At 42.5% G+C, this 25,057-nt stretch overlaps 1 protein-coding gene across 2 annotated transcripts in view; it reads right to left on the minus strand.

The window, feature by feature from the left end:
* KLHDC1 (kelch domain containing 1) overlaps positions 1-25,057 on the minus strand; it is a 1,015,549-nt gene that overhangs the window by 550,474 nt on the left and 440,018 nt on the right. For both annotated transcript variants that reach the window (XM_069208699.1, XM_069208698.1), the window contains exons 5-6: positions 20,658-20,736; positions 18,149-18,232 (exon numbers count right to left, since the gene is read on the minus strand). In XM_069208699.1, coding sequence (XP_069064800.1) covers positions 18,149-18,232; positions 20,658-20,736 — 163 coding nt within the window. The remainder of the gene's footprint in view (positions 1-18,148; positions 18,233-20,657; positions 20,737-25,057) is intronic.

Below are 25,057 nucleotides of genomic sequence, written 5' to 3' on the forward strand. Positions count from 1 at the left end.
CGCTTTGGTGTCTTCCAGAAAGCGGGATAGTTGGCTGCTCACGATTTTCTCAATAACCTTTGCTGGGAAGGGGAGGAGGGAGATGGGCCGGTAGTTCTTGGGGTCATCTGGGTCCGCCTTGGGTTTCTTCAGCAGGGCGTTGACATTGGCGTGTTTCCAGCTCTCCGGGAAGGTGGTTGTCTCAAAGGAGCTATTGATGAAGGCGCGGAGGTGGGGGGCGATGATGGCGCTGGCTTTGTTGAAGATCTGGTGTGGGCAAGGGTCCGAGGGGCAGCAGAGTTGAGGGTGTCGTGGGTGCTGGTAGAGACTCTGATGGTGCTCTTGTGGACTATGGCGATTCATCCTCCTGGTTTGTTGGTCCGTCTCTTCTTGTGATCTTGTAGCCTTCAGGTATGAGTATGGCTAAGTCTGGTTCAGATGCGGAGTACATCTAGGTTTCGGTGAGAAATGCGACGTCGGGAGATGATGAGGTCAGTAGGTCCCAGAGTTCGATTGCATGTTTATGGACGGAGCGGGTGTTGAGGAGAATGCAGCTGAGGTGGTTGTCGGCGGGTCTGTGGAGGTGCTGGTGGTGCTTCGTAGTTAGGGTGCAGGTGAAGCTGCAGGCTCTGCAGGAGAGGGGTCCTTTGGTGTGCTTCAGAGTGGACTGCAAGCAGACGGAGGAGCGTCCTGGATTGAGGGCGTGGAGGTCACTGGCTGTGTAGCGGCGTCTGGTGGTGAGGGGGCCCCGTGGGCCAGGTGGACTGGCGCTGGGCGCGGTCCAGGCGCAGACGGGCTTGCCTCTGGCGCGGCCGCCATTAAGAAGGGGAGGTAGGAGGGAGGAGCAGCTGGGAGGCGGGAGGGAGGAGCGAATGGGGGCGTGAGGGGGGAGGGCCGCAACAGCGGGAAGGCAGAGAGCCAGAAAAGACTCAAGGAGAGCCGGCAACGGAGCACAGGGGGCACGGAGCGCACAAGGGGCAAAAGTCACTAAATAAAACAGTGGAAATAAGGCACAATAAAAACAAGCACAGAAAAGCACAAGTCTAGGAACCCTTACCAGAGCAGCCCACTAGACACCAGGGATGAGGCGTAGGCAGGTGGTGGAGGGCCTCGAACATGCGACAGCAGCGTGGGCGGGGTGAGGGACACGGCACAACGCTGCGCCCGTGGGGAGCAAGCTCTAGACCCTAAAAAAAGGTCAGAGGTCACTCACTGCGACACGCAGCGGCCGCCATTAAGAAGGGGAGGCGGGAGGGAAGAGCGAATGGGGGCGCGAGGGGGGCGGGGCCGCAGGGACACAGCGGCGGGAAGGCAGAGAGGCAGAAAAGGCTCAAGGAGAGCCGGCAACGGAGCACAGGGGGCACGGAGCACACAAGGGGCAAAAGTCACTAAATAAAACAGTGGAAATAAGGCACAATAAGGCACAATAAAAACAAACACAGAAAAGCACAAGTCTAGGAACGCTTACCAGAGCAGCCCACTAGACACAAGGGATGAGGCGCAGGCGGGTGCCTGCGGGTAGTGGAGGGACTTGAACACGCGACAGCAGCGTGGGTGGGGTGAGGGACACCGCACAACTTGGTGGATCTCCGCGAGTAGGGAGCGAGCTCTAGACCCTAAAAACGGGTCATCGGTCACTCACTGCGACGCGCAGCAGCCGCCATTAAGAAGGGGAGGTGGGAGGGAGGAGCAGCTAGGAGGCGGAAGCAAAGAGCGAATGGGGGCACGAGGGGGGCGGGCCGCAGGGACGCAGCGGCGGGAAGGCAGAGAGGCAGAAACGGCTCAAGGAGAGCCGGCAACGGAGCACAGGGGGCACGGAGCGCACAAGGGGCAAAATTCACTAAATAAAACAGTGGAAATAAGGCACAATAAGGCACAAAAAAAACAAGCACAGAAAAGCACAAGTCTAGGAACGCTTACCAGAGCAGCCCACTAGACACCAGGGATGAGGCGCAGACGGGTGCCTGCGGGTGGTGGGGGGCTTCGAACACGCAACAGCAGCGTGGGCGGGGTGAGGGACATGGCACAACTTGGTGGAGCTGCGCCCGTGGGGAGCGAGCTCTAGACCCTAAAAACGGGTCGGAGGTCACTCATCATGCCATCATGTCAGCATATAGGGTTAGTGAGGTTCAGGCTTTATGCTCCCATGAACCATACACAATATTTCATATCAATAAATTAGTTATGAGAACTCATTCAAGATTCTTACCCAGAGTTGTTTCAGATTTTCATATTAATCAAACTATTACTCTGCTGGCTTTCTTTCAGAATCCTTCAACTCCAGCAGAAAGATTTCTCCACACTTTAGATGTGAGATGGGTTGAAAAATGTAATTTAAACAAAATAAAGATATTTGTAAATCCAACAGTTGTTTGTAAATTATGACCCTTCATGTACAGGTCTAAGAACATCTAAACAGTCCATATACGGGTGGACAGTCTCATTATATTCTGTTATCAGAAATCAAACAAAACCCTGGCCGGTAGTTCGAAGCCTCATTCTACCAGACGAAAAGCAACAACCACTGCTTTTTTGAGAAACATTCCCATTGTGGTAATCTGTAAAGCAGCCACATGGAGGTCTGTTCACACTTTTATGAGGCACAATTGCTTAGACTCAGATGCTAGAACAGATGCTCAAGTAGGGAAAGTTCCCTAAGGAATACCTTATCTTAGCTGCTTAGATAGATCATCTTTTACCTTTCCACTGCTACTGGTAGGGATGGGTTTGCTATTCTATTTAGTGCTTATTGCTATCAGTGGAGATCCTCTTATAGAGAAGGAATGGTTTCTTACCTGTAATCCTAGTTCTCTCTCAGGGAAATCTCCACTGAAATCATAATCAACCCTCCCTCCTCCCCAGTGGCAGAGAGAGAGATGATTAAGACATTTTATTTTCATTGTTTGTACTCTGTTATGATCTATAAAGCAGAACTGAGGCAACTGCCTGGTATGATGGGACACTAAAGGGCTGTAAGCCCTTCAAGGTACAGTGTCATTTTTTATATCTACAGTACTTCAGCCTATATATCTACATTGCCCCATTACGCCATCTCCATTTATTTAAAAAGAAAAAAGAGTTTATGAAGGATATTTATAAGAAAAAATGATTCAGCTACTGGAATGTTTTTCCTAGCTTTAATTATATTTTGACCTTTTTCAAATTTGAATTAAAGCAATTGGTCAATATAGCTCTCTCTGCAGGCTGCAAAACGTTTTTAAGAAGTTAGGTCCGAGTCTGGTCTTTCCTTAAGTAAGGCGAATGTCTACACTAAAGAAGATATAGTTTAAAGAGGTGCTCCAGGATCCCCGTACATGAGCTGGACTATTCAGTGCTTACGATTATCAAAGGACATCCCCTGACAGAGAACTACACTTACTTGCACAATGCCTACTCATTATGTTCATTTAGAGTGGATGACTCCCTGAATATCTCAGAGAAGCATTGATGATCAACATGACTGAAAAATGACAAACCGCAAGACAAATGTGATTCAGTTAGACCCTATCACTAATTAGCACAGATAACAAGATATTTGCCAAAATTATTGGAAACAAGATCCTTTCCCATGCTGCCCAGCTTAGTGCAACATCAGTCAACCCAAAGCTGAAGGCAGAAGTGATTTCCCTATGTAAGACAAATGCGTTTGACTCTCTGGAGAGGCCCTACCTCTTCAGATTACTAGAGAAATTGGGATTAAGTGGTGATTCATAAAAAGGATGACTCAAATACAGTGATCCCATAGCACGCATTAGACAACATGGGCTATCATTGTCACCGTAGGTCGTACCTAGGGAGATGCAAAAGAGATGACCTCTCTCATCTATACTATTTGCCTCAGCGATGAAAGCCACTTGTGGCCAAGCTTTGACAACATCTTGGGGCGAGAGGGCTACGCTTTACCTCTAAAAATCTTATGATATCAGTGCATGCTGATGCCACCCTATATATATCATACAGCCAAACCTGAATGTTGCGCTATTAATAAGGAAGTTCTTAAAATTCACTCTATTGTCAGACATAACCATTAACGGGGCCAAATCAAAGATTGTGCCCTTAACTAAGGCTACTCACTGCTGCAAACTGGACTATTCATTGCGGTGGGAAGAGTCTTCACTAAAATACTTAGCCATTAAAATAAGTAGTAATATAAAGGATCTAATAAGCAAGAACTATGGTGAAACTACAGTCAAAATGGACCAGCAAATAGATAAATGGATAAAGCTGCCACTGTCACTGGTCTGACAGCTGGCTTTGGCAAAAATGGTGATGCAACCAAGATTTTACACTTATTTTTAAAACATTTCCATCCTCTTGGACAAAGCATTCTTTGAGCAGTGTGGACAGGTGTGACTTGCTTACCATAGGCTGGTAAGCAGCTAAAATTGAAGAAGCCATATGTCCCTTCTCCTCAATCGAGACAGAGACCTCCGAGGAGTCACTCGAAGTGGCGTAGACTGCCGTGCAACAAGCAGTTTTAGGTACTGCTCCCTCAAAGCCTTCAGCGCCATGACTCAGCAGTCTGGCACGATTTAGAGTTGTGGTTGCGCTCAAGGCACCACAAACAGACCAGATGGGGGTCTGTAACTGACACAGGGGGATGATAAGCACCATACAGCTTAAAAACTGCCTTTCTTGACGACATTCCTTGAAAAAATATTCAACAAAACATCGAAAGGCAACAGAGGGTAGCCCTTTCTCTATATCAGCGCTAACTAGCGCATAAAGAACTGACATCTGGACACCAAGGTGGCCCATGTATAGGTGACTGGGACATCATTTCTGGCGCCAACTACGACGTCCACACCCGACCAAAGGCACCTGATGGCGTGCAAGGGTACTGCTCAAGCAAAATTCTTCTGAATCCAGTCTGACACCTGGGAAATTCAAAGGTAAGGAATGTGTGGCTAGAAAACTATGTTATATATACAGGGAGTGCAGAATTATTAGGCAAATGAGTATTTTGACCACATCATCCTCTTTATGCATGTTGTCTTACTCCAAGCTGTATAGGCTCGAAAGCCTACTACCAATTAAGCATATTAGGTGATGTGCATCTCTGTAATGAGAAGGGGTGTGGTCTAATGACATCAACACCCTATATCAGGTGTGCATAATTATTAGGCAACTTCCTTTCCTTTGGCAAAATGGGTCAAAAGAAGGACTTGACAGGCTCAGAAAAGTCAAAAATAGTGAGATATCTTGCAGAGGGATGCAGCACTCTTAAAATTGCAAAGCTTCTGAAGCGTGATCATCGAACAATCAAGCGTTTAATTCAAAATAGTCAACAGGGTCGCAAGAAGCGTGTGGAAAAACCAAGGCGCAAAATAACTGCCCATGAACTGAGAAAAGTCAAGCGTGCAGCTGCCACGATGCCACTTGCCACCAGTTTGGCCATATTTCAGAGCTGCAACATCACTGGAGTGCCCAAAAGCACAAGGTGTGCAATACTCAGAGACATGGCCAAGGTAAGAAAGGCTGAAAGACGACCACCACTGAACAAGACACACAAGCTGAAACGTCAAGACTGGGCCAAGAAATATCTCAAGACTGATTTTTCTAAGGTTTTATGGACTGATGAAATGAGAGTGAGTCTTGATGGGCCAGATGGATGGGCCCGTGGCTGGATTGTTGAAGGGCAGAGAGCTCCAGTCCGACTCAGACGCCAGCAAGGTGGAGGTGGAGTACTGGTTTGGGCTGGTATCATCAAAGATGAGCTTGTGGGGCCTTTTCGGGTTGAGGATGGAGTCAAGCTCAACTCCCAGTCCTACTGCCAGTTCCTGGAAGACACCTTCTTCAAGAAGTGGTTCAGGAAGAAGTCTGCATCCTTCAAGAAAAACATGATTTTCATGCAGGACAATGCTCCATCACACGCGTCCAAGTACTCCACAGCGTGGCTGGCAAGAAAGGGTATAAAAGAAGGAAATCTAATGACATGGCCTCCTTGTTCACCTGATCTGAACCCCATTGAGAACCTGTGGTCCATCATCAAATGTGAGATTTACAAGGAGGGAAAACAGTACACCTGTCTGAACAGTGCCTGGGAGGCTGTGGTTGCTGCTGCACGCAATGTTGATGGTGAACAGATCAAAACACTGACAGAATCCATGGATGGCAGGCTGCTGGGTGTCCTTGCAAAGAAAGGTGGCTATATTGGTCACTGATTTGTTTTTGAATGTCAGAAATGTATATTTGTGAATGTTGAGATGTTATATTGGTTTCACTGGTAATAATAAATAATTGAAATGGGTATATATTTTTTTTTGTTAAGTTGCCTAATAATTATGCACAGTAATAGTCACCTGCACACACAGATATCCCCCTAACATAGCTAAAACTAAAAACAAACTAAAAACTACTTCCAAAAATATTCAGCTTTGATATTAATGAGTTTTTTGGGTTCATTGAGAACATGGTTGTTGTTCAATAATAAAATTAATCCTCAAAAATACAACTTGCCTAATAATTCTGCACTCCCTGTATATATATTATTAAACACTCCGATAAAGGACGTAATATTGTGATCATGGACGTAGATAGTTACACTAAGGAGGCACACCGCCAATTATCCAACAGGGAGCACTATGAGAAACTACGTGCTAATCCCAATATTGAATATCAGGCCATCTATTGGGAGATGTTGGATACATGGCGTATGAATGGCCTCATTGATCAAGACGAGTATGCTTTTTTTTTGTCCTCATACACCTCACCGATAAGTCACACCTTATTTCCAGCAAGTTCTTACTTGTATCCGAAACCAAAGGTGGACATACCGCCCAAGGAGGACCCTGTATCACCTGCTCAGCCCACCTGGGGTACCCCCAGTGGCTGGCCCAGATGTAATAAGGGGTGAGGATTTAAATCATCGGACAGTGTGGGAGGGGCCCATTCCAAAAGCGGAGCCCATAGTTTCCTTTTTTTCCTCCTCTGATCAGGACTGCCCACCTTAAGATGTAGTTTAGCTGTTTTCACAAACATGTCCAGCCAGCTCCTATACAGTGGAGGGGCAGCCATCATCCACTTTAAACATATCTCCCTTCTAGCTAACAAAATAGCAAAAAAAAAAAAAAAAACAACAAGTATTCTTATCTAAAAGTTGAATTTCCAAAAATCCCCTGCATCTACTTTTTACCTAAAATTCATAAGAACAAGCAAAATCCTCCTGGCCGACCTACTGTGAGTATGAACTCTTCCCTCCTAGAGAATACCCCACGCTATTTGGATCTTTTTCTGTGCCCCTATGTAACTGAATTGCCCTCTTATTTGCGGGATACTAATAATACACAATATTCCCTGGCAATACAGTTTTTTATAGATGTAACTTCACTTTATACATCCATAATGCATGAGAATGGCATTCAGGCTTGTAAACATTTCCTAGGAACCCGTAAGATTTTATTTTTTCAACACACTAACATGCTTCTAACCATGTTGAGATTCTGCCTTACCCATAATGTTTTCCTGTTTGATAATGAATATTATCTTAAGAAACAGGGGACAGCTATGGGAGCATCATTTGCTCCCACGTACGCTAATCTATATATGGGGTGGTGGGAAAAAGAAATAGCTTGGTCAGACTCTAATAAGGACCGCATGGAACAAGTTGTTTTGTGGGTCGGATATATTGATGACCTTTTTCTCATTTGGGATGGTGATGAACAGCCCTTGATACAATATTACAATATGTTAATGCACTCAATAATAATGAGTTTAATATTCATTTAGATTTAAAATATAGTACTCATACTATTGAATTCTTGGATGTTCTGTTAACTGTCCAAAATTAGACTTTACAGACGACCATATTTCGCAAACTAACTGCATGCAATTCTATTCTGCATGGAAATAGTGGTCATCCAAAAGCTCTGAAATGGAGTATTCCTTACAGTCAATTCTTACGGGCTCGTAGAATTTGTTCTGATAATGAAAGCTTCAAAATTGAAATTACCACCATGATCCAAAGATTTTTAAACAGAGGATATCCTTTAAAGATCTTGAATGATGCTCATCACAGAGTAATGAATATGTCTAGAGAAAAATTACTCTTTAAATCGCAAGTCACAGAGGGGGCTTCTCAAGAACATAGATCCTCACCTAGATTGTTTTTTTAATTTAGTCAACAACATTCAGAACTCAATAGGATAATTCGTAAAAACTGGCATGTTTTGCGACATGATCCATGCATCAAAGAGATTGTGGGTGCGCATCTTCAGATCACATATCGTAAAACTCGGTCATTAGGAGATCATCTCACTAGGGTTTGTTTTGCTCTAAGGTCCATCGATCATGGCTATCCAAGAAAAGCTTGGGCTTTTGGAAATGTGGTCAGTGCAAATCTTGCAAATTTGCTTATATTACACACTCTTATGTTACATTTGAAGGCAAGGTCTGCAAAATGACGGACCGCATACCCTGTGATACTGAGTATGTTGTATATGTTATCGAATGTGGCTGCCACAAAAAATATGTATGCAGCACCATACATAAATTGAAAGTTAGATTCTTAAAACATCTCAGAGCAATCAAAAATCAGGATAGATTGTATCTGTTTGCCAAACATTTCTGGGAAATCCATAATAGAGACTGTAGCTCTCTGATTTTTTATGGGATAAAAACGATTACTGTTAATCCCAGGGGAGGGAATAGAACAACTGAGCTAAGACAAATGGAATCGAAGATGATCTTGTTATTGGGTTCTGAAAGTTCGTGGGGACATAATTTAGGTGCTGAACTTTATGTCCATCTGTGAGATTTTTATTCAACATTTGCTTTTGATTCATTTTTGTAGATTGTTTATACATTTTGGCATGGGTACTTTAAATGAAATTTCAGATACAGGCTGGGAGCAATATAATTAGATATTTGAACAGATTATGTTTTTAATTGCTTGCTTTTGCACATGGGTATTAGCACTTTGTAGATTATTATTGATTGCACTTTAATTAGCACTTTATGGTTATTGGCGGTCTGTTGGGGCTTTTTTACATACATATATATGAAATCAGTTTTCTCCCCTATTTAAGAATTTTTTGATGGGTTTATATGATCATACACACACATTTTACAATCGCAAGAACAAGTAACCCAAGTAATCGTTCAATTAAATGCGATGAAGGAGGATGACGCCATAGACCAGGCCTGTGCTGATTAGGTGATTAAAATGTATGATGTCATAGTGTACCACATTCTCTATTACCTGGGAAAGTCACGGCCCCCGTTTGGGGTTAAGTTTTTCTGCTACGTTTAAACTCAGTAACAAAAGCTTTAAAAAGCAGAACTCTGCATAGTTCAACTTCTTTGCGTGCTTGGCAGACGTTGGGGGCACACTTGCATTCATGGTCCTGTTGTTCAGACTGCGTTGAGATACAATGAAGCAGACTCAAAGCACCAGTCAGGGTTTCCCACTCTATGTTGCAGGAAGACACCTTTAAATCTCTGCGTTTCCCGAAATTCTTTTTGAAAATAACCTGCTGCTCATTTGGGTAAGGGACGGACCTTCCTTCTGATAATTACCATAAGGAATGCTGCTAATAACGGATTTGCGCATCTCCACGGTATACACAAATCACTTTTTTGACAGACGCTAGCATAATCCGACATATCCGCAAACACTGGGCCCCTTTGGGCTCTGAACTCAGTACACATGCACTCACCCATGCACTACATAAAATGGGTCATGGTGGGCGCTTAATTAAATGGCTATATCAGGGTTTGCGTGCACATTTAAATGCACCCCTGGAGACTCTATGGGTAAGTAGGAAGAAGACCTGGCCCGGGCTCTGCATGGTAAGAAGTGGCACTTTATTCTTGAATGCCCAAGCAGGTTCTCTTGTAATTAATGCTTTAAATGTACACAAGTTTCAATCCTACACAGAGCATAGCTCACGCGGAAACTTTACTCCATTTTCTCTGCTGCCTCCCCCAGCTGTCCCCGATGTCATGCAGAGGTTGCAGACCTACTACACATGTTGTGGGTGTGCCCTTTGTTAACCTCTTACAGGTCAGACATCCAGACCACGCTGAACGTACTGGGGTCTACTCAATGGGATAACTTTGAACACTGCTTGTTGGGCTTTTATCTCTAACTGTAACATTTTTAAGGTAATGGCACAATTTGTGGATGGCGCCCCTTTTAGCGAAGCGGCTTATAACAAGACACTGCAGGTCCCCCAAGGCGTCCCCTGTGTCTCGGTGGCGGGAGGAGGTGATACACTGGGGCACGGTGGAAAGCTATGCCTTGCAGAGAGGAATAACGAAGTCTGCGTAAACGCCCTATTGCCATCATATGCGATCATGTGCTCGAAACTTTTAAATCCCAACTGGAGAATGCGTAGCAGACACCCTTTCAATACCTCAATACAAACTATTCCCCACCTCTATAGGGAGACTACTGTTCAATGCTCGTCCTGTTTCTGTGTTGGGGACTGTAAGAACTGCCGATAACGAGTGTCTTAAATAATTACTTTATTAATTTTAAGATTCGTCGCAGAAGGGAGGCAGCGCTGCCGCTCAATCCGCTCTAATCCACTCCAATAACCGTCTACACACACCGTTCTCGAATGCCTCAATGCGCGTGCAGAATTCCCAGCGCGAGGCAATCGAGAACGTTGAGCATTCTCTACTACCAACACTACATATCTTCTCTCTTTACAGTAAAAACAATATGAGAATAAACAATGTATGTATTCCTATAAATAAAACAGTTGCCTATAAATAAACATTAAAACATTACTATGAATAATAATCTTTTTCTTCGATTTTACAATAAACAGTTGAACATCCCAAAACGCGTATCTAAAGAACATTACTATGAATAATAGTCTTTTAACTTCTTTGGTTTCACAATTCTCCTGCCAAATCTACTCCACCTTCCACTCCTACAGCCGATTTCATCCAAGCCACTAGAGTCTCTGGAACTGTTAGGTGACCTCAGGTCATTTGATAGAAGATGGCGATCATCAGAGCTCCCTGAATCCACTCTATGTTGATATGGATGAACATGTTCTTCTCTTCCCTCATTCCTCTCTTCCAACCATTCTTTCCACATATGACTCTTCGGAATACTAATCTCCGTTCCCGAGAAAACTCTGGTACTCTTACACAGTGACAAAGCCGATACATGCCATACTTTACCATCATTGAGTCGCGCTGAATTATTGTACACAGCAATTACTCTCATGGGGGAAGAAAATTTACTTTGTCCTTTAATAGTGTGTTTATTGCTCTTGACTCTCACAATATCTCCAACACACAACTTAACCTCTTTGCACTTGTGTATGTCATCATAATACTTCTTATATTTATCGTGAGCTTTCCCAATATTTGTCTTCACTTCCTCCGGACTCCATTCTACTCTTTTTGCAGCTTTGAGCCAACCAACATTATCTTTTGACATGGGAGTTCTACCCCTCATGAGTTCAAACGGACTAGCATTAGTACTGTTACATGCAGTAATCCTAAAAGCCCACAGGGTTTTCCATAACTCTGTTTTCCAAACTAAATTATTGCAATTAGACCACTGAATCATTCCTTTAAGTACACGGTTGAACCTTTCTACAGAACCATTACCTGCAGGATGGTAAATTGAAGTAGTATGATGTTTTATCCCATTCCTTCCCACATAATCTTGGAAAGCAGAAGACGTGAATTGTGTCCCATTGTCCGACACAATACATTTTGGTAAACCTTCTCTTACAAAAATGTTTTCCATAAATTTGATGATACTGCTTACATCAGCCTTCCTTACAATTCCTACCTCTGGCCACTTGGAAAAGTGATCTACAAGTACTAACAAGAAAGTCTGCTCTTCACCTTCACCAATTGGTCCCATGACATCAATACCTACTCTTTCCCATGACATGTTGGGAGAAGGAATGGGATGTAAAGGCGGTTTCAACATCACATGCGTTTTATCTGCATTTTCACAAACAGGGCAATCTCTCACCAACCTTTCTACTTCCTTATCTATCCCCGGCCACCAGTACCACTGTTTCACTCTATTCTTGGTTTTACCGATGTCTAGATGGCCTTCGTGGCAAATCTCAAGAATTTTCCCTCTTAAGGTGAAGGGAGGTATTACCTTCCCATTCATAATAAATAGACCGTCTTCCATAGATAATTTGTCCCTTACTTCCCAAAAAGGTAACACATTTTTATTAATCATTTTCTTTAACGGCCACCCTTTAGTAATCATGACACTCAATTCTTTCATTACCTCATCCAAATTCTGCTCTGTATTCCATTCATCTCGCGTGATACCTTTGCATATACCTTCCTCCACAATAGCCACCCACATGTCTTCTTTCCCATCTTCATTGGTATTCTGAAACTCTTAAATATCTTTGGATAGCAAGGGCATGCAGCTTAAGAAGTCTGCAACTGTATTCTTCACTCCAGGTAAGTATTGTACCACATAGTTGTAATCAAACAAACGCACAGACATTCTGGCAAGCCTAGGAGAAGCTTTATACAACCCCTTTGTGGTTAAAACTTTCACCAGAGGTTTGTGGTCACATCTTAATATGACTGTAGTACCCCACACATACTGTCTAAAATGTTCCATTGCCCATACACATGCAAGTGCCTCACGCTCAATAACTGAATACTTCTCCTCAGATTTAGTTAATGAACGTGAGGCAAAAGCAATAGTATCTTCATACCCCTCCTTATTAATTTGGGTGAGAACTGCTCCTATTCCCTTGCAACTAGCATCAGTTGTAATAACACATCTAAGACTTGAATCAAAGCCTTGCAATGGTGGAGCTTTGCAGATATCATTTTTCAACATGTCAAAAGCATTTTGACACGCATCTGTCCACAAAAACTTGTTTTTTGCTTTAAGCAATTGCCTTAAATCATACGTTTTCGTAGAAACGTTATTAACAAATTTGGAATAGAATTCCACTAAACCCAGAAAAGCACGGACCTCATCCTTATTGTGAGGATTAGGTGCCTTGCTTATTGCAGACAATAACTCTTCCTTGGGTTTAATTCCCTGAGCAGATACAACATGCCCTAAGTAATTGACATGGTCACAAGCGAATTTGCCTTTACTAAATTCTGCCGTCAGGCCCTTTTCATCCAACGTATTCAATACTTTTAATAAAGTTTGGTCATGAGCATCCCTTGACCTACCCATCACCAAGATATCGTCTTGGAAGACCATTGTATTATCTATTCCTGCAAGGATTGAGTACATTAACCTTTGGAACATGGCTGCTGCTGACGCCAAGCCAAATGGTACTCGCCGAAACCTGTAACACCCAAAGGGTGTAATGAAAGCTGTCAAGTCCCTACTACTGGGATGTAACCGTACCTGATGATAGGCCGCTTTTAAATCAATAGTAGAAAACCATTTCATTCCTCTAGTGCGTGATAACATTTCACTAATATGCGGTAAGGGGAATTGATCAACTAGTATATTCTTATTAAGATCTCTTAAGTCGATGCATAATCATAAACCCCCATTGGCTTTCTTCACCACGACTAATGGGGCCACCCACTCAGAAGATTCAATGGGTTCTATAATTTTCTCTTCTTGTAATTTATCCAATTGCAACTTAACATCTTCCTCTAGGGGAATTGGAATATTTCTTACTTTATGCACCTGTGGGACAGCATCCTTTTTTAAACGAATAAGGTGCATAAAGCCTTTCATTTTTCCAATCTTCCCCGTAAATACTTTAGAGAATCTCAGCAGAACCAGTTGACCAATTCCTGACCCCTTTTCTATGGACAATACAGGTTCAGGATTATTTGGATCCAATATTATGCCCAATTTCCTCTGATCAATCCATCCCAAAACGGAAGGACCAGTGACTGCAATATACAATTTTCCGGTCATTTGTCTGTCCTTATACTGGAATTCCAATTCCTTGTAGCCTAACAATTCGATAATTTCACCAGTAAATGTCTTGATTGTTATGTCCGGTGAGCATAACTCTCCACCCACAATATGCTTGAGACTCCTTTCCCACACATTTTGATCAATAATAGTATATGGAGACCCTGAATCTACTACAATGCGCATAGTCTCACCTCCCAGCATAATCTCACAGCTTGGTTTTTTCATTCTATTTTTCTCTTCTTGTTTCGTGCAAAGAATAGTATCTTCATCAGAAGAATTTACACACAAAATACACATGTTCAAATCATCATCCTCCGAAGAGTTTGTGTCTTCAAGATCCAGGATTTTGCTACCTCCACTCTTTCTCTGACACACTTTTTGGAAATGACCTACAATTCCACATTTTAAACATTTCTGTTTCTTTGCCAGACACAATTTATCATTCGCCAAGTGGTCATAACTGCCACATCTATAACATTTCTTTTTATCATTCGAATTATAATTCTTAGATTCTAGTCCTATTCTCCTTGTGCTTCTCTTTTTAGAATCTTTATTGTGTTTTTTTCCTTTCACTCTTGCAATTATAGTCTCCTCGCCTTTATTTTCACTTAAAACTTCTTTCGCACACCTTCCCGTCAATTCTGCCCTTTTTACAATATCAATGACTTCCTGCAAAGAGCTTTCTCCTTTGGCCCACAGATTGTCTTGAATGTTCGAGTTTGACGATTGCATAACAATCTGGTCACGAATAAGCTCATCATGTAAGTCACCAAATCTGCAATTAATTGCTAAATTCTTTAAGGAAGATACGTAATCCTCTACTGGTTCCTCCTTCCCTTGTTTCCGATGAAAAAACTTATAACGATCCACAGCTATGCACACTCTAGGTCTGTAATAGTTATCTAAGTCTTCAAGCACATTCTTATACAGGTCGCCATCACCTGCTTGCCTAGGTTTCTTATTAATGTTTTTAAAGATTTTCAGACCACCTGGTCCTAAACAATGCAAAAGGATCCTATATTTTTTTCAGCAGAAAGTTCTTCCTCCTCAATTGCGGAGATATAATTCCTGAAATATTCGCTCCATTCGTCCCATTTTAATATTGGTGAACCAGCAACAGGAATAAATGATTGTGGAGGTGATAAGTTCCAAGGGTTGTTAGCCGCCATATATTTGCACTGTCTCCCTTCTAAAGATTACTATAATTGCTAATAGTAGGTTATAGATGGTTTAAATAAAGTGTTAAAACTACTAATAAACCAATTTCCAAATTCTAATTATTGCTAGAATTATCATCTTTGTAAAAAGTCCAAATGACAGCTAGCTTATACTAATCATTAAAAAAACTGCCTTTAAGTTGGCACGAACTGTCCCAAATTAAGATGTCTGCCGCATAGTTGACATGTGACTTAAAAAGGCTGCCCCTCTGTCAGAAGAACTGTCCCAACTTAAAATGGCTGCCGCTTTGAAATGACGTGTGATCACATCCCGACCAATCCAAAATGGCCGCTGAAACAGAATGACGTATTAGTTAGGGCAGTAGCAGTACACACCCACCCATGAAGCAGTTGTTCACTATGCCACTCGTCATGCAACATCCCGGTAGAGTTCTTTTCCCGCTCGTCGCCAATTGTAAGAACTGCCGATAACGAGTGTCTTAAATAATTACTTTATTCATTTTAAGATTTGTCGCAGAAGGGAGACAGCGCTGCCACTCAATCCGCTCTAATCCACTCCAATAACCGTCTCTACACACACCGTTCTCGAATGCCTCAATGCGCGTGCAGAATTCCCAGCGCGAGGCAATCGAGAACGGTGAGCATGCTCTACTACCGACACTACAGGGACACATGCACGTGTTTGTGGTCTCATGTCCTACTGATGAATAAGGTACTTTTCAACTGCATGTTCTTGACATTAGCGTGCTCAATGTAGTACGATCTAATCCGACGCAGTGTTATCCTCACAGATTCATGTACAGGAGGTACTTACACAGAAATTTCCCACTTAGGCTTGTTTCTTTTCTCGTTGTTCCATTTGTCATTGTCACTGCGTTGATATATTGTAAACGCCCGATAAGTGTGCTCTGTACACCTGCTAGTAACACATTTGCAAGTGATCTGAAAAATGTGGTATTTTAACTATGCAGTACGCTATATCTATACCACGATGTAATTACCACCTCGGACTTGTATGATATATATGTGTCCATTCATTTCTGCCACGTGTGTGTTAACAGACACCTAAAAAAAAATAAAGTTAGATTTTTTTTTTAAGGAATGCTGCACCTGGACAGACACTGTATCTTTTGTGTTTATTTTGCTTGCTTACTGACTCAAAAGCAGAACTTTTTCTGTGAATTAATTCATTTAACTTAAAGCACTACCCGGCCCTTGATGGAAAAGACGGCTTGATAAAAACTGGAGACTACATGTTCTACTTATCAGATGACCATACCAAAAGTATTACCTGTAAACAGCCTTTTTTTAGGAAGAGTCATAATGCCACCATTATTTTTCTAGGTTACATATAATTCACGATAACTTGGTGTTCCAGATGTAGCTTTTACACAGACACAGGCACACACACATTGCCACGGTGAGTCAGTCAGCTAAGAGAGCGTGGTAATAGGTTTCATAATAAATTGTCAGTAAAGAGATAACACCAGTAGTAATGTTGGCCCTTTTTTTCGATTAGGCTTTACTAGTTGTCTACTGGATCCACTAACCGGTTGATGTGTTTCTTGGTTTGTACAACTGGCCTCGTGATTGCTTAGTAATCACGGTTTACCACTGGGGATGGGTCCCTTTCACACAATTTAACCATAATTGAGTGTCTCAACCTCTCCTTTCATTTTGTATACATGTATCATTTGGCTATCAATGTTCTAACTACTGAAGGATCTCATTTTAAGGTTTTCCACGTGAATTCTTCTTTGTTTCAACTGATTTATTCACATGTATTTCAATCAATGCTGAAACTAACTAGGGTGGTATGGTTTTGGTGTCTTGCTAGGTCACAGAGACCAACCTCCTTTAGCTTTGCAGAAGCCGTTCCCATTTTCCATTTCTTGGTTGACTGTCGACATTTCGACAGGGGGAGAAAAAGTGGTTGATTTATTATTATAATTTTAGTGCACCACTGTTGTTACATACAATGAATTTAGCTGCAAACTGTGAGACGGATGATGCAAGGTGCTTTGACGTCTGCTGTAAACAAAACTAATAGGGGTAAAAATAATAGGGATAGCTCTTTAAAAAGGGAGAAACAGCACTGAGGTTTAAGCAGAAGAAAATAAAAAGAGAACTTTTTTTTTTTTTTTAAGAAGAAAAGAACACCGTGGCTCTTAAGTACTATGGGCCTCATTATGAGTTTGGCGAGCGGCAGAGGCCAAACTCATTTCTCCATCAGGCCGCCTGTGCGGCCTGAACACCGCCGGCCCTATTAAGAGTTCCCTGCAGGGCTGGCGGGCGGTAACAGCATTTCCGCCTGCCGGCCCTGCGGTGAACAGAGCTTTAACATTGACGCTGGCCCATAATTCGGCCAGGGGAATGTGTGACAGGGCTGTGCATGGGGCCCTGCACTGCCCATGCAAGTGCAGGTGCCCCCAGGATCCCCCGACACCCCTATTCTGCCAGCCTTTCCATGGCGGTGTAACCACCAAGGAAAGGCTGGTGGTATGGAGACTCGTAATCCCAAGGTCATCCTTGCCCTGGCAGATTACAACCGCCGGGACCGCCAGATTCCAGGCTGATGACCTCCAGACTCATAATGAGGCCCAAAGTATAGAAACAGGAGTTAATGCTGGCAACTAATGTAGATGTGCTCAATATTGAGATAATATGCTATATGACATGCAAGCTCTAACAGAAGCCTTTAAAATGTAATGCCTTTTCTCAGTAGTTTAAGCCCTGGTCAACTCGGCAGCAGGGGTTCCAAAGAAACTGAAAAAGGCCAGTGAGAACACCCCCTACATCGTTTAGCTTCTTCATATACCCCTAAACAATAAATGCCATCACAATAATTATGATGCAAAAGATTGACTATTCAGGCGTCAACATTAAGTATACTTCCCCACTCTGCCAAAGACATGGAATAAATCATTTGAAGGTCAAGTGATTGCTATCATACAGTATACCGAGTCCCCAAATTGAATATGTAAACAGAAAATTAAGTTAAATATTAATCTGAATGTTACAGATGATCTTTTGCAATAATCGAGCCAAATATGTTTGCAAGGTTAGGTATTTAGGTCACATTTACAAAACATCCAATGATTATAATAAAGAAGCAGACCTAAATGCTTCTTAACACACTTACCTTTATTGGTGGCTGAAACCAAGTTTGCGTGTTCGTATCAAAAACGTGGACATCATTATTCCAACCCCAAAATACATGTTCTTCCTAAAATAGGAGACACAATACCAGATATTGCATTACTTTTAATGTTGTCTTTTTGAATCCAAAAGACACCTAACACGTTTTTTAAGTGAGATGTCTAGTGACAGAACTTATGGTAAAGGAAACACTCGCATTCCATTTTACATTTCAATACTGTCCTTCTCACTTGTTCAGCCAACACCAATATGCTCATTCAAACTGTCAGCAAAGTACATACATTTATTCCTAGACAAGACAGGAATGTGTATGCAACTATTTGGTATTTGTATAGTGAAAATCTAATACTTTATTATTTACTGCTAAATGTGGGATATTCACTATCAAAACTTGCTTTCTCCATTCTAGAATGGTGCCGTTTTTAACAAACCTCTTTTAGATCAAGCAAAACACACCAGTAAACATGGAGACTACTGTACTATTACTCCTTACGCCATGTAATGCAGATATGTAATGCATATAGCATACATGGCCATACACCATGGTCAGCATAAAAGCGGTAAGAGGGAGGAGCTAGAAGGCAGACAGGTAAAAAGGTGTAGGCAGGGAATATTAAATCCCGAATATTGACAGGATAGGATCTTATTATAACAATAAAGTGGGACAAAATACTGAAAGGTAAGCTTCTATACATATTATTTACCTACTCCATATGTACGTACCTGGGTGAAATCTATTGTTTAAGGTGTATAAATGTAGAGTTATGAACCCTTACCTCCCTCTGTGCACTTACCTTTCAAGAACTTGTCTACTTTTGTTGTAAAGATAGTATGTCCCGTCGGCTCGGGTAGTCAGGATGCTGCACAGACATCAGCATTGATTTTTCGAAGTTGACATGAAGACCCAGACGATGCAACAACAGGATCGTAGAGTTTAAATCCTAACACATTTGTTAAGATGAATGTGCTTTTATAAACTAGACCATCATTTGGAAAATGCCCTTGGACCAGACTTTAGACTGCAATGGAACACTTTCTATTGCAGTGCAGTGATCCCAAAAATGTATCTTATGCACTTCTTGTATTTTCCCACCACTGGGTTTTTGAAATAGGCGCACTGGAGTCCATGGCCTGGAGTCAAACAAGAGGATTGTGTAGCACTTTAATCCACCAGTATTATCAATTGCACCCCGCACTAGCTGGCCAAAAACACTCCAGGAGTAGAAAGTACACGCTGGTGAACAAGTCTAGACACGCTGGTGAACAAGTCTGGACGTCCGATAAGCCATAAAGAGGAATGCAAAACAGCTCGGTTGGCTCAATGGAACAACCCACGTGACCTTGCAGTGGCAGTCTGGTGTGAGACAGTCGCCCCAACATGGCAGCGACAGTGAAGAAGGGAGCTGACTGTGGTCAGTGAGAACAGGGTCTGGCCTAATAATCCAATTGGAGTAGTGTTACAAAAAGGCAGCAAAGTGCTGAGTGGGGTGCGGCGGCCATGAAGAAGACAGCAAGATGTCCGCCGCTGTCAGCTGCTTTCGAACTGTGGGGCTGTGGATGTGTGAAGTTTAGCAGTGGGGCTGTGCAGCATTTTTGTTACTGATGTGGCCAGTTGACCAGCACAACCCATCCAAACATCGGTATCCTAACCTCCTCTTGATCCATTGCCAACCCTGAAGTAAAAGAGGGACAAGATAACACGGTGTGGGAGGCAGGAGGCCATAGTGCAGGGCCTAGTCTCGAGTCTGCATGGCCAGAAAAGGTACTTGGTCCAAAGAGTTACCGAAATAAGAGGGGAAATTACTAGAAAATGAAAAAGAGGCAGCATAGCCTAGCACCCCACACTAAGCAGCCTGAGGTCTGGTGGAAAATGAGTTCAAAACGTCTACATGTGCAGGGAAAGGCACTTAAATAAGCTAAGAAACTCGCACAGCTGGAGAGATGGGATAACAAAAGCAGATGTATTCCCCTAAACTCATAATGCAAAGGCATTTTTGGTCAAAAGGGACAAAGAGACAGCAACAACATGTGTCACAAACTTCCAAGTTGTATACGACATGGGTTTAGAACACAGAGTCGGATATGGCTTGATTTGTAGTGGATCTACTGATGTAGAGACTGGACCAGGAGCACAGAAAGGGATACAGGGAGAACTAATCAATGAGGAGGTTTGAGCTAACCCAGCTGCAAGGTGTCATAGAACAATTCAGTACTTATGACTAATAATGAAGAGTCTCTGGAAGAGAAACAGCTTTTCCTAATGAGTACTGTGCCGATCTATAATAAAGGTGTTTGGATACTGCCTCTGTGATGAACAAAATGTTATTTATAACAACTGAAGCTTCTTCATGGTGTGCTCCATTGTGGCATACATCCAATGAATGAATATATTCTAAAATCTTGTGTAGGTCATCTACTAATACATGTAAATAACATAAAACATGTCCTGCATTACTGGTGAAGAGTAGAAAAGCTACAAAGCATGTACTTACCCAGGATGCATCTTGAACATCGAAACAATCACTTAGTTCAGTGTGCTTTCTACATCCATAACCACCAAAGTAAATTAACCTAGACATAAATCAATACAGAATAAATTAAACTTCGTTTCTCATTGTTGTAGGTCATTTTAGGTTTAGGTTGTTTACTTCAAGTTAGAGTTACAGGCAAATTATTTAAGTAACATTAATTAAAAAAAAAAACCAATCCGTTACTCCTTCAAACGCCAGAACTATTCTTTCAAATGAGATGACCACAGAGCTCCTTCTACACAGACTAAACATTTATTTACAAATGGATGCAGTGCAAACGCCTACAGCCCTCTTCAATAAGGATAATGTTGTTGCTGGTACACGTGTGGATCTTTGCAGTAAAATTATGGGAGAAACTGCAATTACAAGACTGCAAATTAAGCAGATAATTTCAAAGTAGGCAGTAAGAACACATCTGGCATAAATCAGCAGATGTCCCATTCCACACACCTGACATGTCTTATCCCCTGCACATACATGGAGACCAGTCTCCTAGGGTCCTGCCTGCGTAGCCGCTTCCCCTCCTTAAAAGGCTGAAGAAAAGAAAAGTGGTCCACATAAAAAGAAGATACCCCTTTTGACTAAAAGGAAGGAACATCACTGGACCAGTAAAATATAGACACAACAGAGCCTAAAATTCACAGACCTTGCAGGCAGATTTAATCGCCCCAGGAAGGCAGTTTTCAAGATTATCAGAAGCAACCTTGAACCACATGAAAGGATAAGCTTGTTGAGCTAAAGGACTAAAATGAAGTCTCACTATTAAACAATAAACAATGGGAAGAAATAAGTAACAATCTCTTCAGAAAGCGAAAAACCAAGGACGACCAGAAGACAGAAGGCAAACTAGGCAGACAAAGGCACAGGGACACAAAAAACAAGGCCTATAAACACTTACCAGTCGGAACCACCAGAACTCGCTAGCAAGAGAAAACACAAAGCAAAGATCATCAGACAGAAGAGTTCAAAACGGATGTAGGCCTTTCATAGTACACAACGTATCCTAATGCCCAGCGTAAACCAATTTTGTCAACATTATCCTAGCAGCTAAGATAACATCAGTCAACTCAAATGTAGGTTCAAAGGCAGTCATTTGACAAAGCTTAATCTGTGAGCATGGAATTTGAGCACCAAAGTGCTGGGACAGAGGACCCAATCTATTCTTTGTAGAAGGGGAAGCAGGGGCCACACACTGAGTTCCAACAGATCAATGAAACAAATGATCATTACCTAGTTCAGTGCAATGAAGGTCATCTAATACCTATCTCTGAATAACTTCTGAAGGGCAGCAGATAGAAGTGAGCCTGGAGAAAGCATATAAAGATGACTGTATTTCCATTGCAAGTAGAATGCATCTCCCAGCAAGCATTGTGATGAAAATATAGTGTATGGAACAATAGACATAATCTGCTGAGTTCTGCTCAAACAAGTCAGCAGCTGCATCTTAAGTAAGGAAAGGCAGTACCTATCACACTGAAGTGACTTTCATATTTATGGTTTTCCAAAGATGGCCTGCGCAAAGCATCTACCAGTACGTTAAGCACCCTGTGCTGCAGGGACCACTGCAACAACCACAGGAGTTCTAAACAGAGGGTCATGGATGGAACTCCACCCTACTTGTTTAGAGAGTGGATCGCAGTGGTGTTATCTGTTAGCATCAACTGACCCACAACAGCAGTGCTGTTTTTTGTGGTGCCATCCAAAGACTTCTAATTGGCATCTGCTGCAGAGGACCACCCCATTCCATGGAAGAAAAATTTGTCATCATAGTTGTCTGTATCAAGGAGAGGCAATGTCCCACAGGTCCAGGGACGCCATCCAGTCTGGTCAGTTGAGAGCCAAAGGACCTAGTCAGGGAAAGCATCTTTAATTTGTCCTACTTGAGAAAAATGTTAAGAATCCAGAAATCCAGATTGGCCTGATCCCCTTATCCACAGAACCCTGGCCCCCTCTACATTAGAATAATCACCTGTGCAAGAAGAAAGCCCGGAATTTCTCCATCCAATATTGAGACGCTATGGAGGAATGCCCAGGAAGGGCAGAGAATACTACTTGCTAATTAGTTGGATCATTGACTGATTTACAGTAACAGCCCTAAAATGGACGAGAAAGACAGAGATCCTTCCCCAACTCCAACCAGAAGGCAATAGGTGGGAAAGGATGTTCTAAAATGATTCTGTGGCCACAGTACAGGGAGCAGAGAGTATGGAACACTGCTGCTGTTAGCCAATGTATCCAACTCTTCCAATAAATGAGCTTTGCTGATTGCACTGTCTGAGGCAACTTTCTCTGGAGCGCGAGTTTTCAAGAAGCTGTGAAAACTGCAATATTCGTATTGAAAGTCTCTGGCCGGGACAACTAGCCTAAGGAAGCATGTTAATGGCATCTCTTATCTTAATGTGCTCCAAAGAGTCCATCATCTCTTCAAAAAGTATTTTGTCAGTGAATAGCATGTCTAGGACAGCAGCCTGGATGTCTCAGAAGAAGCCCAGAGATCATATCTAGGCAAACCTGTGCATTAACACAGCTGTGGACAGAGAACATACAACTCTGTCAGCCACATCTACACTGCAGTTTAGGATCTATTAGAATGTATATTAGAATGCATCTAGTCCGTATCAGATTAGGTGCAAAAGGAAGGTACCTTCAAATGATCAGGAAATCTAATGATAACCCATCTTACCATCTTCCAAAGACCATGGACATATCTTCCCTAGAAGCCAAAGGAGTATGACATGTTACCAGGAAGGCTCCCTGATACAGAGGCTCTATCCCATAAAATACAAACATCTAGATTCACCATCAGGGGGGTGTGGTGGCAAGAGAATCTGTTACAGCTATGCTTGGGAAGCAAAGCCACCAGACCTTTAAGATGTGGTGTGCAATTTGTGAATGCCATGCTGGACTCAAAAAAAGTTTCTCCCAAACCTCAACACAAGTTTGAGCAGTGGCTCAGAAAAAGGCAGAAGGGGCTCAGGTACTGCAGAAGATGGCATCAAAATGTCTTCAACTTTGATTTTGCAGTTGGGGAGAGTAACTCGCATGCCCCTGTAACTGTGAGTATCACAGGTGTCAAAGGACAAACTTCCTGTGAAGTAGGAGTTGGTGCTATGAGTTGGCCCAGAGCAGCAAAGTTACCCTTTTAGAAGGCAGCACCAAGGCTAGAACATGAGCAGGTCTGGGCCAGATGGTGTTAAGGTCAGAGCAGCTGAAAGCACATGTTTGCACGTGTTTGCCACGTGTTTGGTGGCCAGAAGGGGCCAGATGTAGGAATGGCTGCTGTTAAAAGGTCCAATACGATTCTGTTAAAAGCTTCCACCTGCTATGGCATTAGCCAACAGAGTCAGGAATTCCAGCCAAAGCTTCTGAGAAGCAGAACTGGCTAGTCACAGAATAAGGAGGTAGTCAGGAATGGGTATCAGTATTGCTGTCTGATTAACTGGTCCAAAGAACAAAGGCAAATTCACCATTGTTTAGGTCTGGTTATTCTGTTGACTTTACTACTATAATGCCTATCACTTCGATCTCTGCTAATCAACCTTCTGCATCAACTGAATAACAGTGAAGAGGAAAATGACACTTAATTTGTGATGTCGACAACAAAGTAAGGTCCTGAGAATATCCCATGCTCTGCAGTCACTGAAAGTTTTAAAACAAAGGCTGAAACTTCAAAACAAACTTTACATAAACTAAAATCAAGTGATTCTTGCCAAATACGTTTGTGTAGGGCACAGTGCACGACTTTTAATTTCCCAATTAATCTGTCATTAAGCTTTATTGGAACACTGGAATCATCAGAGGTTAATTGGAGACAATGGAGTGCTCCCAGATTCTAATGGCTGGTAAAAGCCCTGAGCTCCAATATTCCAAAGTTTGTCTCACAGCAACAGATGTGAACAAAGGCCTCACTGAGCCCACTGGATTTCAATGCCGGGCTCACTGAGGCATTTGTTTTATTTGTTAGAGCATTCTGCCCTCTTGTTAAAGGTCTTCGCCATCGGCTCGGTTCTCTAACTCTGGAGCAGGCCTTTTAGAGGCTGGTGTAGCCCGGTACGGCGGGCTATAAGGCTAAAGGAACCCATCTCTTCCCGTTATCTTTAGCAGAATGTCTTTTATTATTTCTCTTTTCCTTCATGCGTTCTCCTTCACGTTAGCATCAAGAAAGCAGTGCCAAACACAATGGGGTGTTGGGTGTTTGTGGGGGTTTGCGGGTTCGAGTGTGTGCATGTGTGTGTAACCTCCACCTGTTTAGCCATATGGCAACAGGCATGCTCAATTCATAAGACCTGAGTGCCACACAAGTAATGTAGGTAAATCTTAAAAGACTTTGCTGTGCACTGCATGCCCTAAGCTTCAAATTG

This window comes from Pleurodeles waltl, chromosome 9 (genome assembly GCF_031143425.1).
Source record: "Pleurodeles waltl isolate 20211129_DDA chromosome 9, aPleWal1.hap1.20221129, whole genome shotgun sequence".
Lineage (NCBI taxonomy): Eukaryota > Metazoa > Chordata > Amphibia > Caudata > Salamandridae > Pleurodeles > Pleurodeles waltl.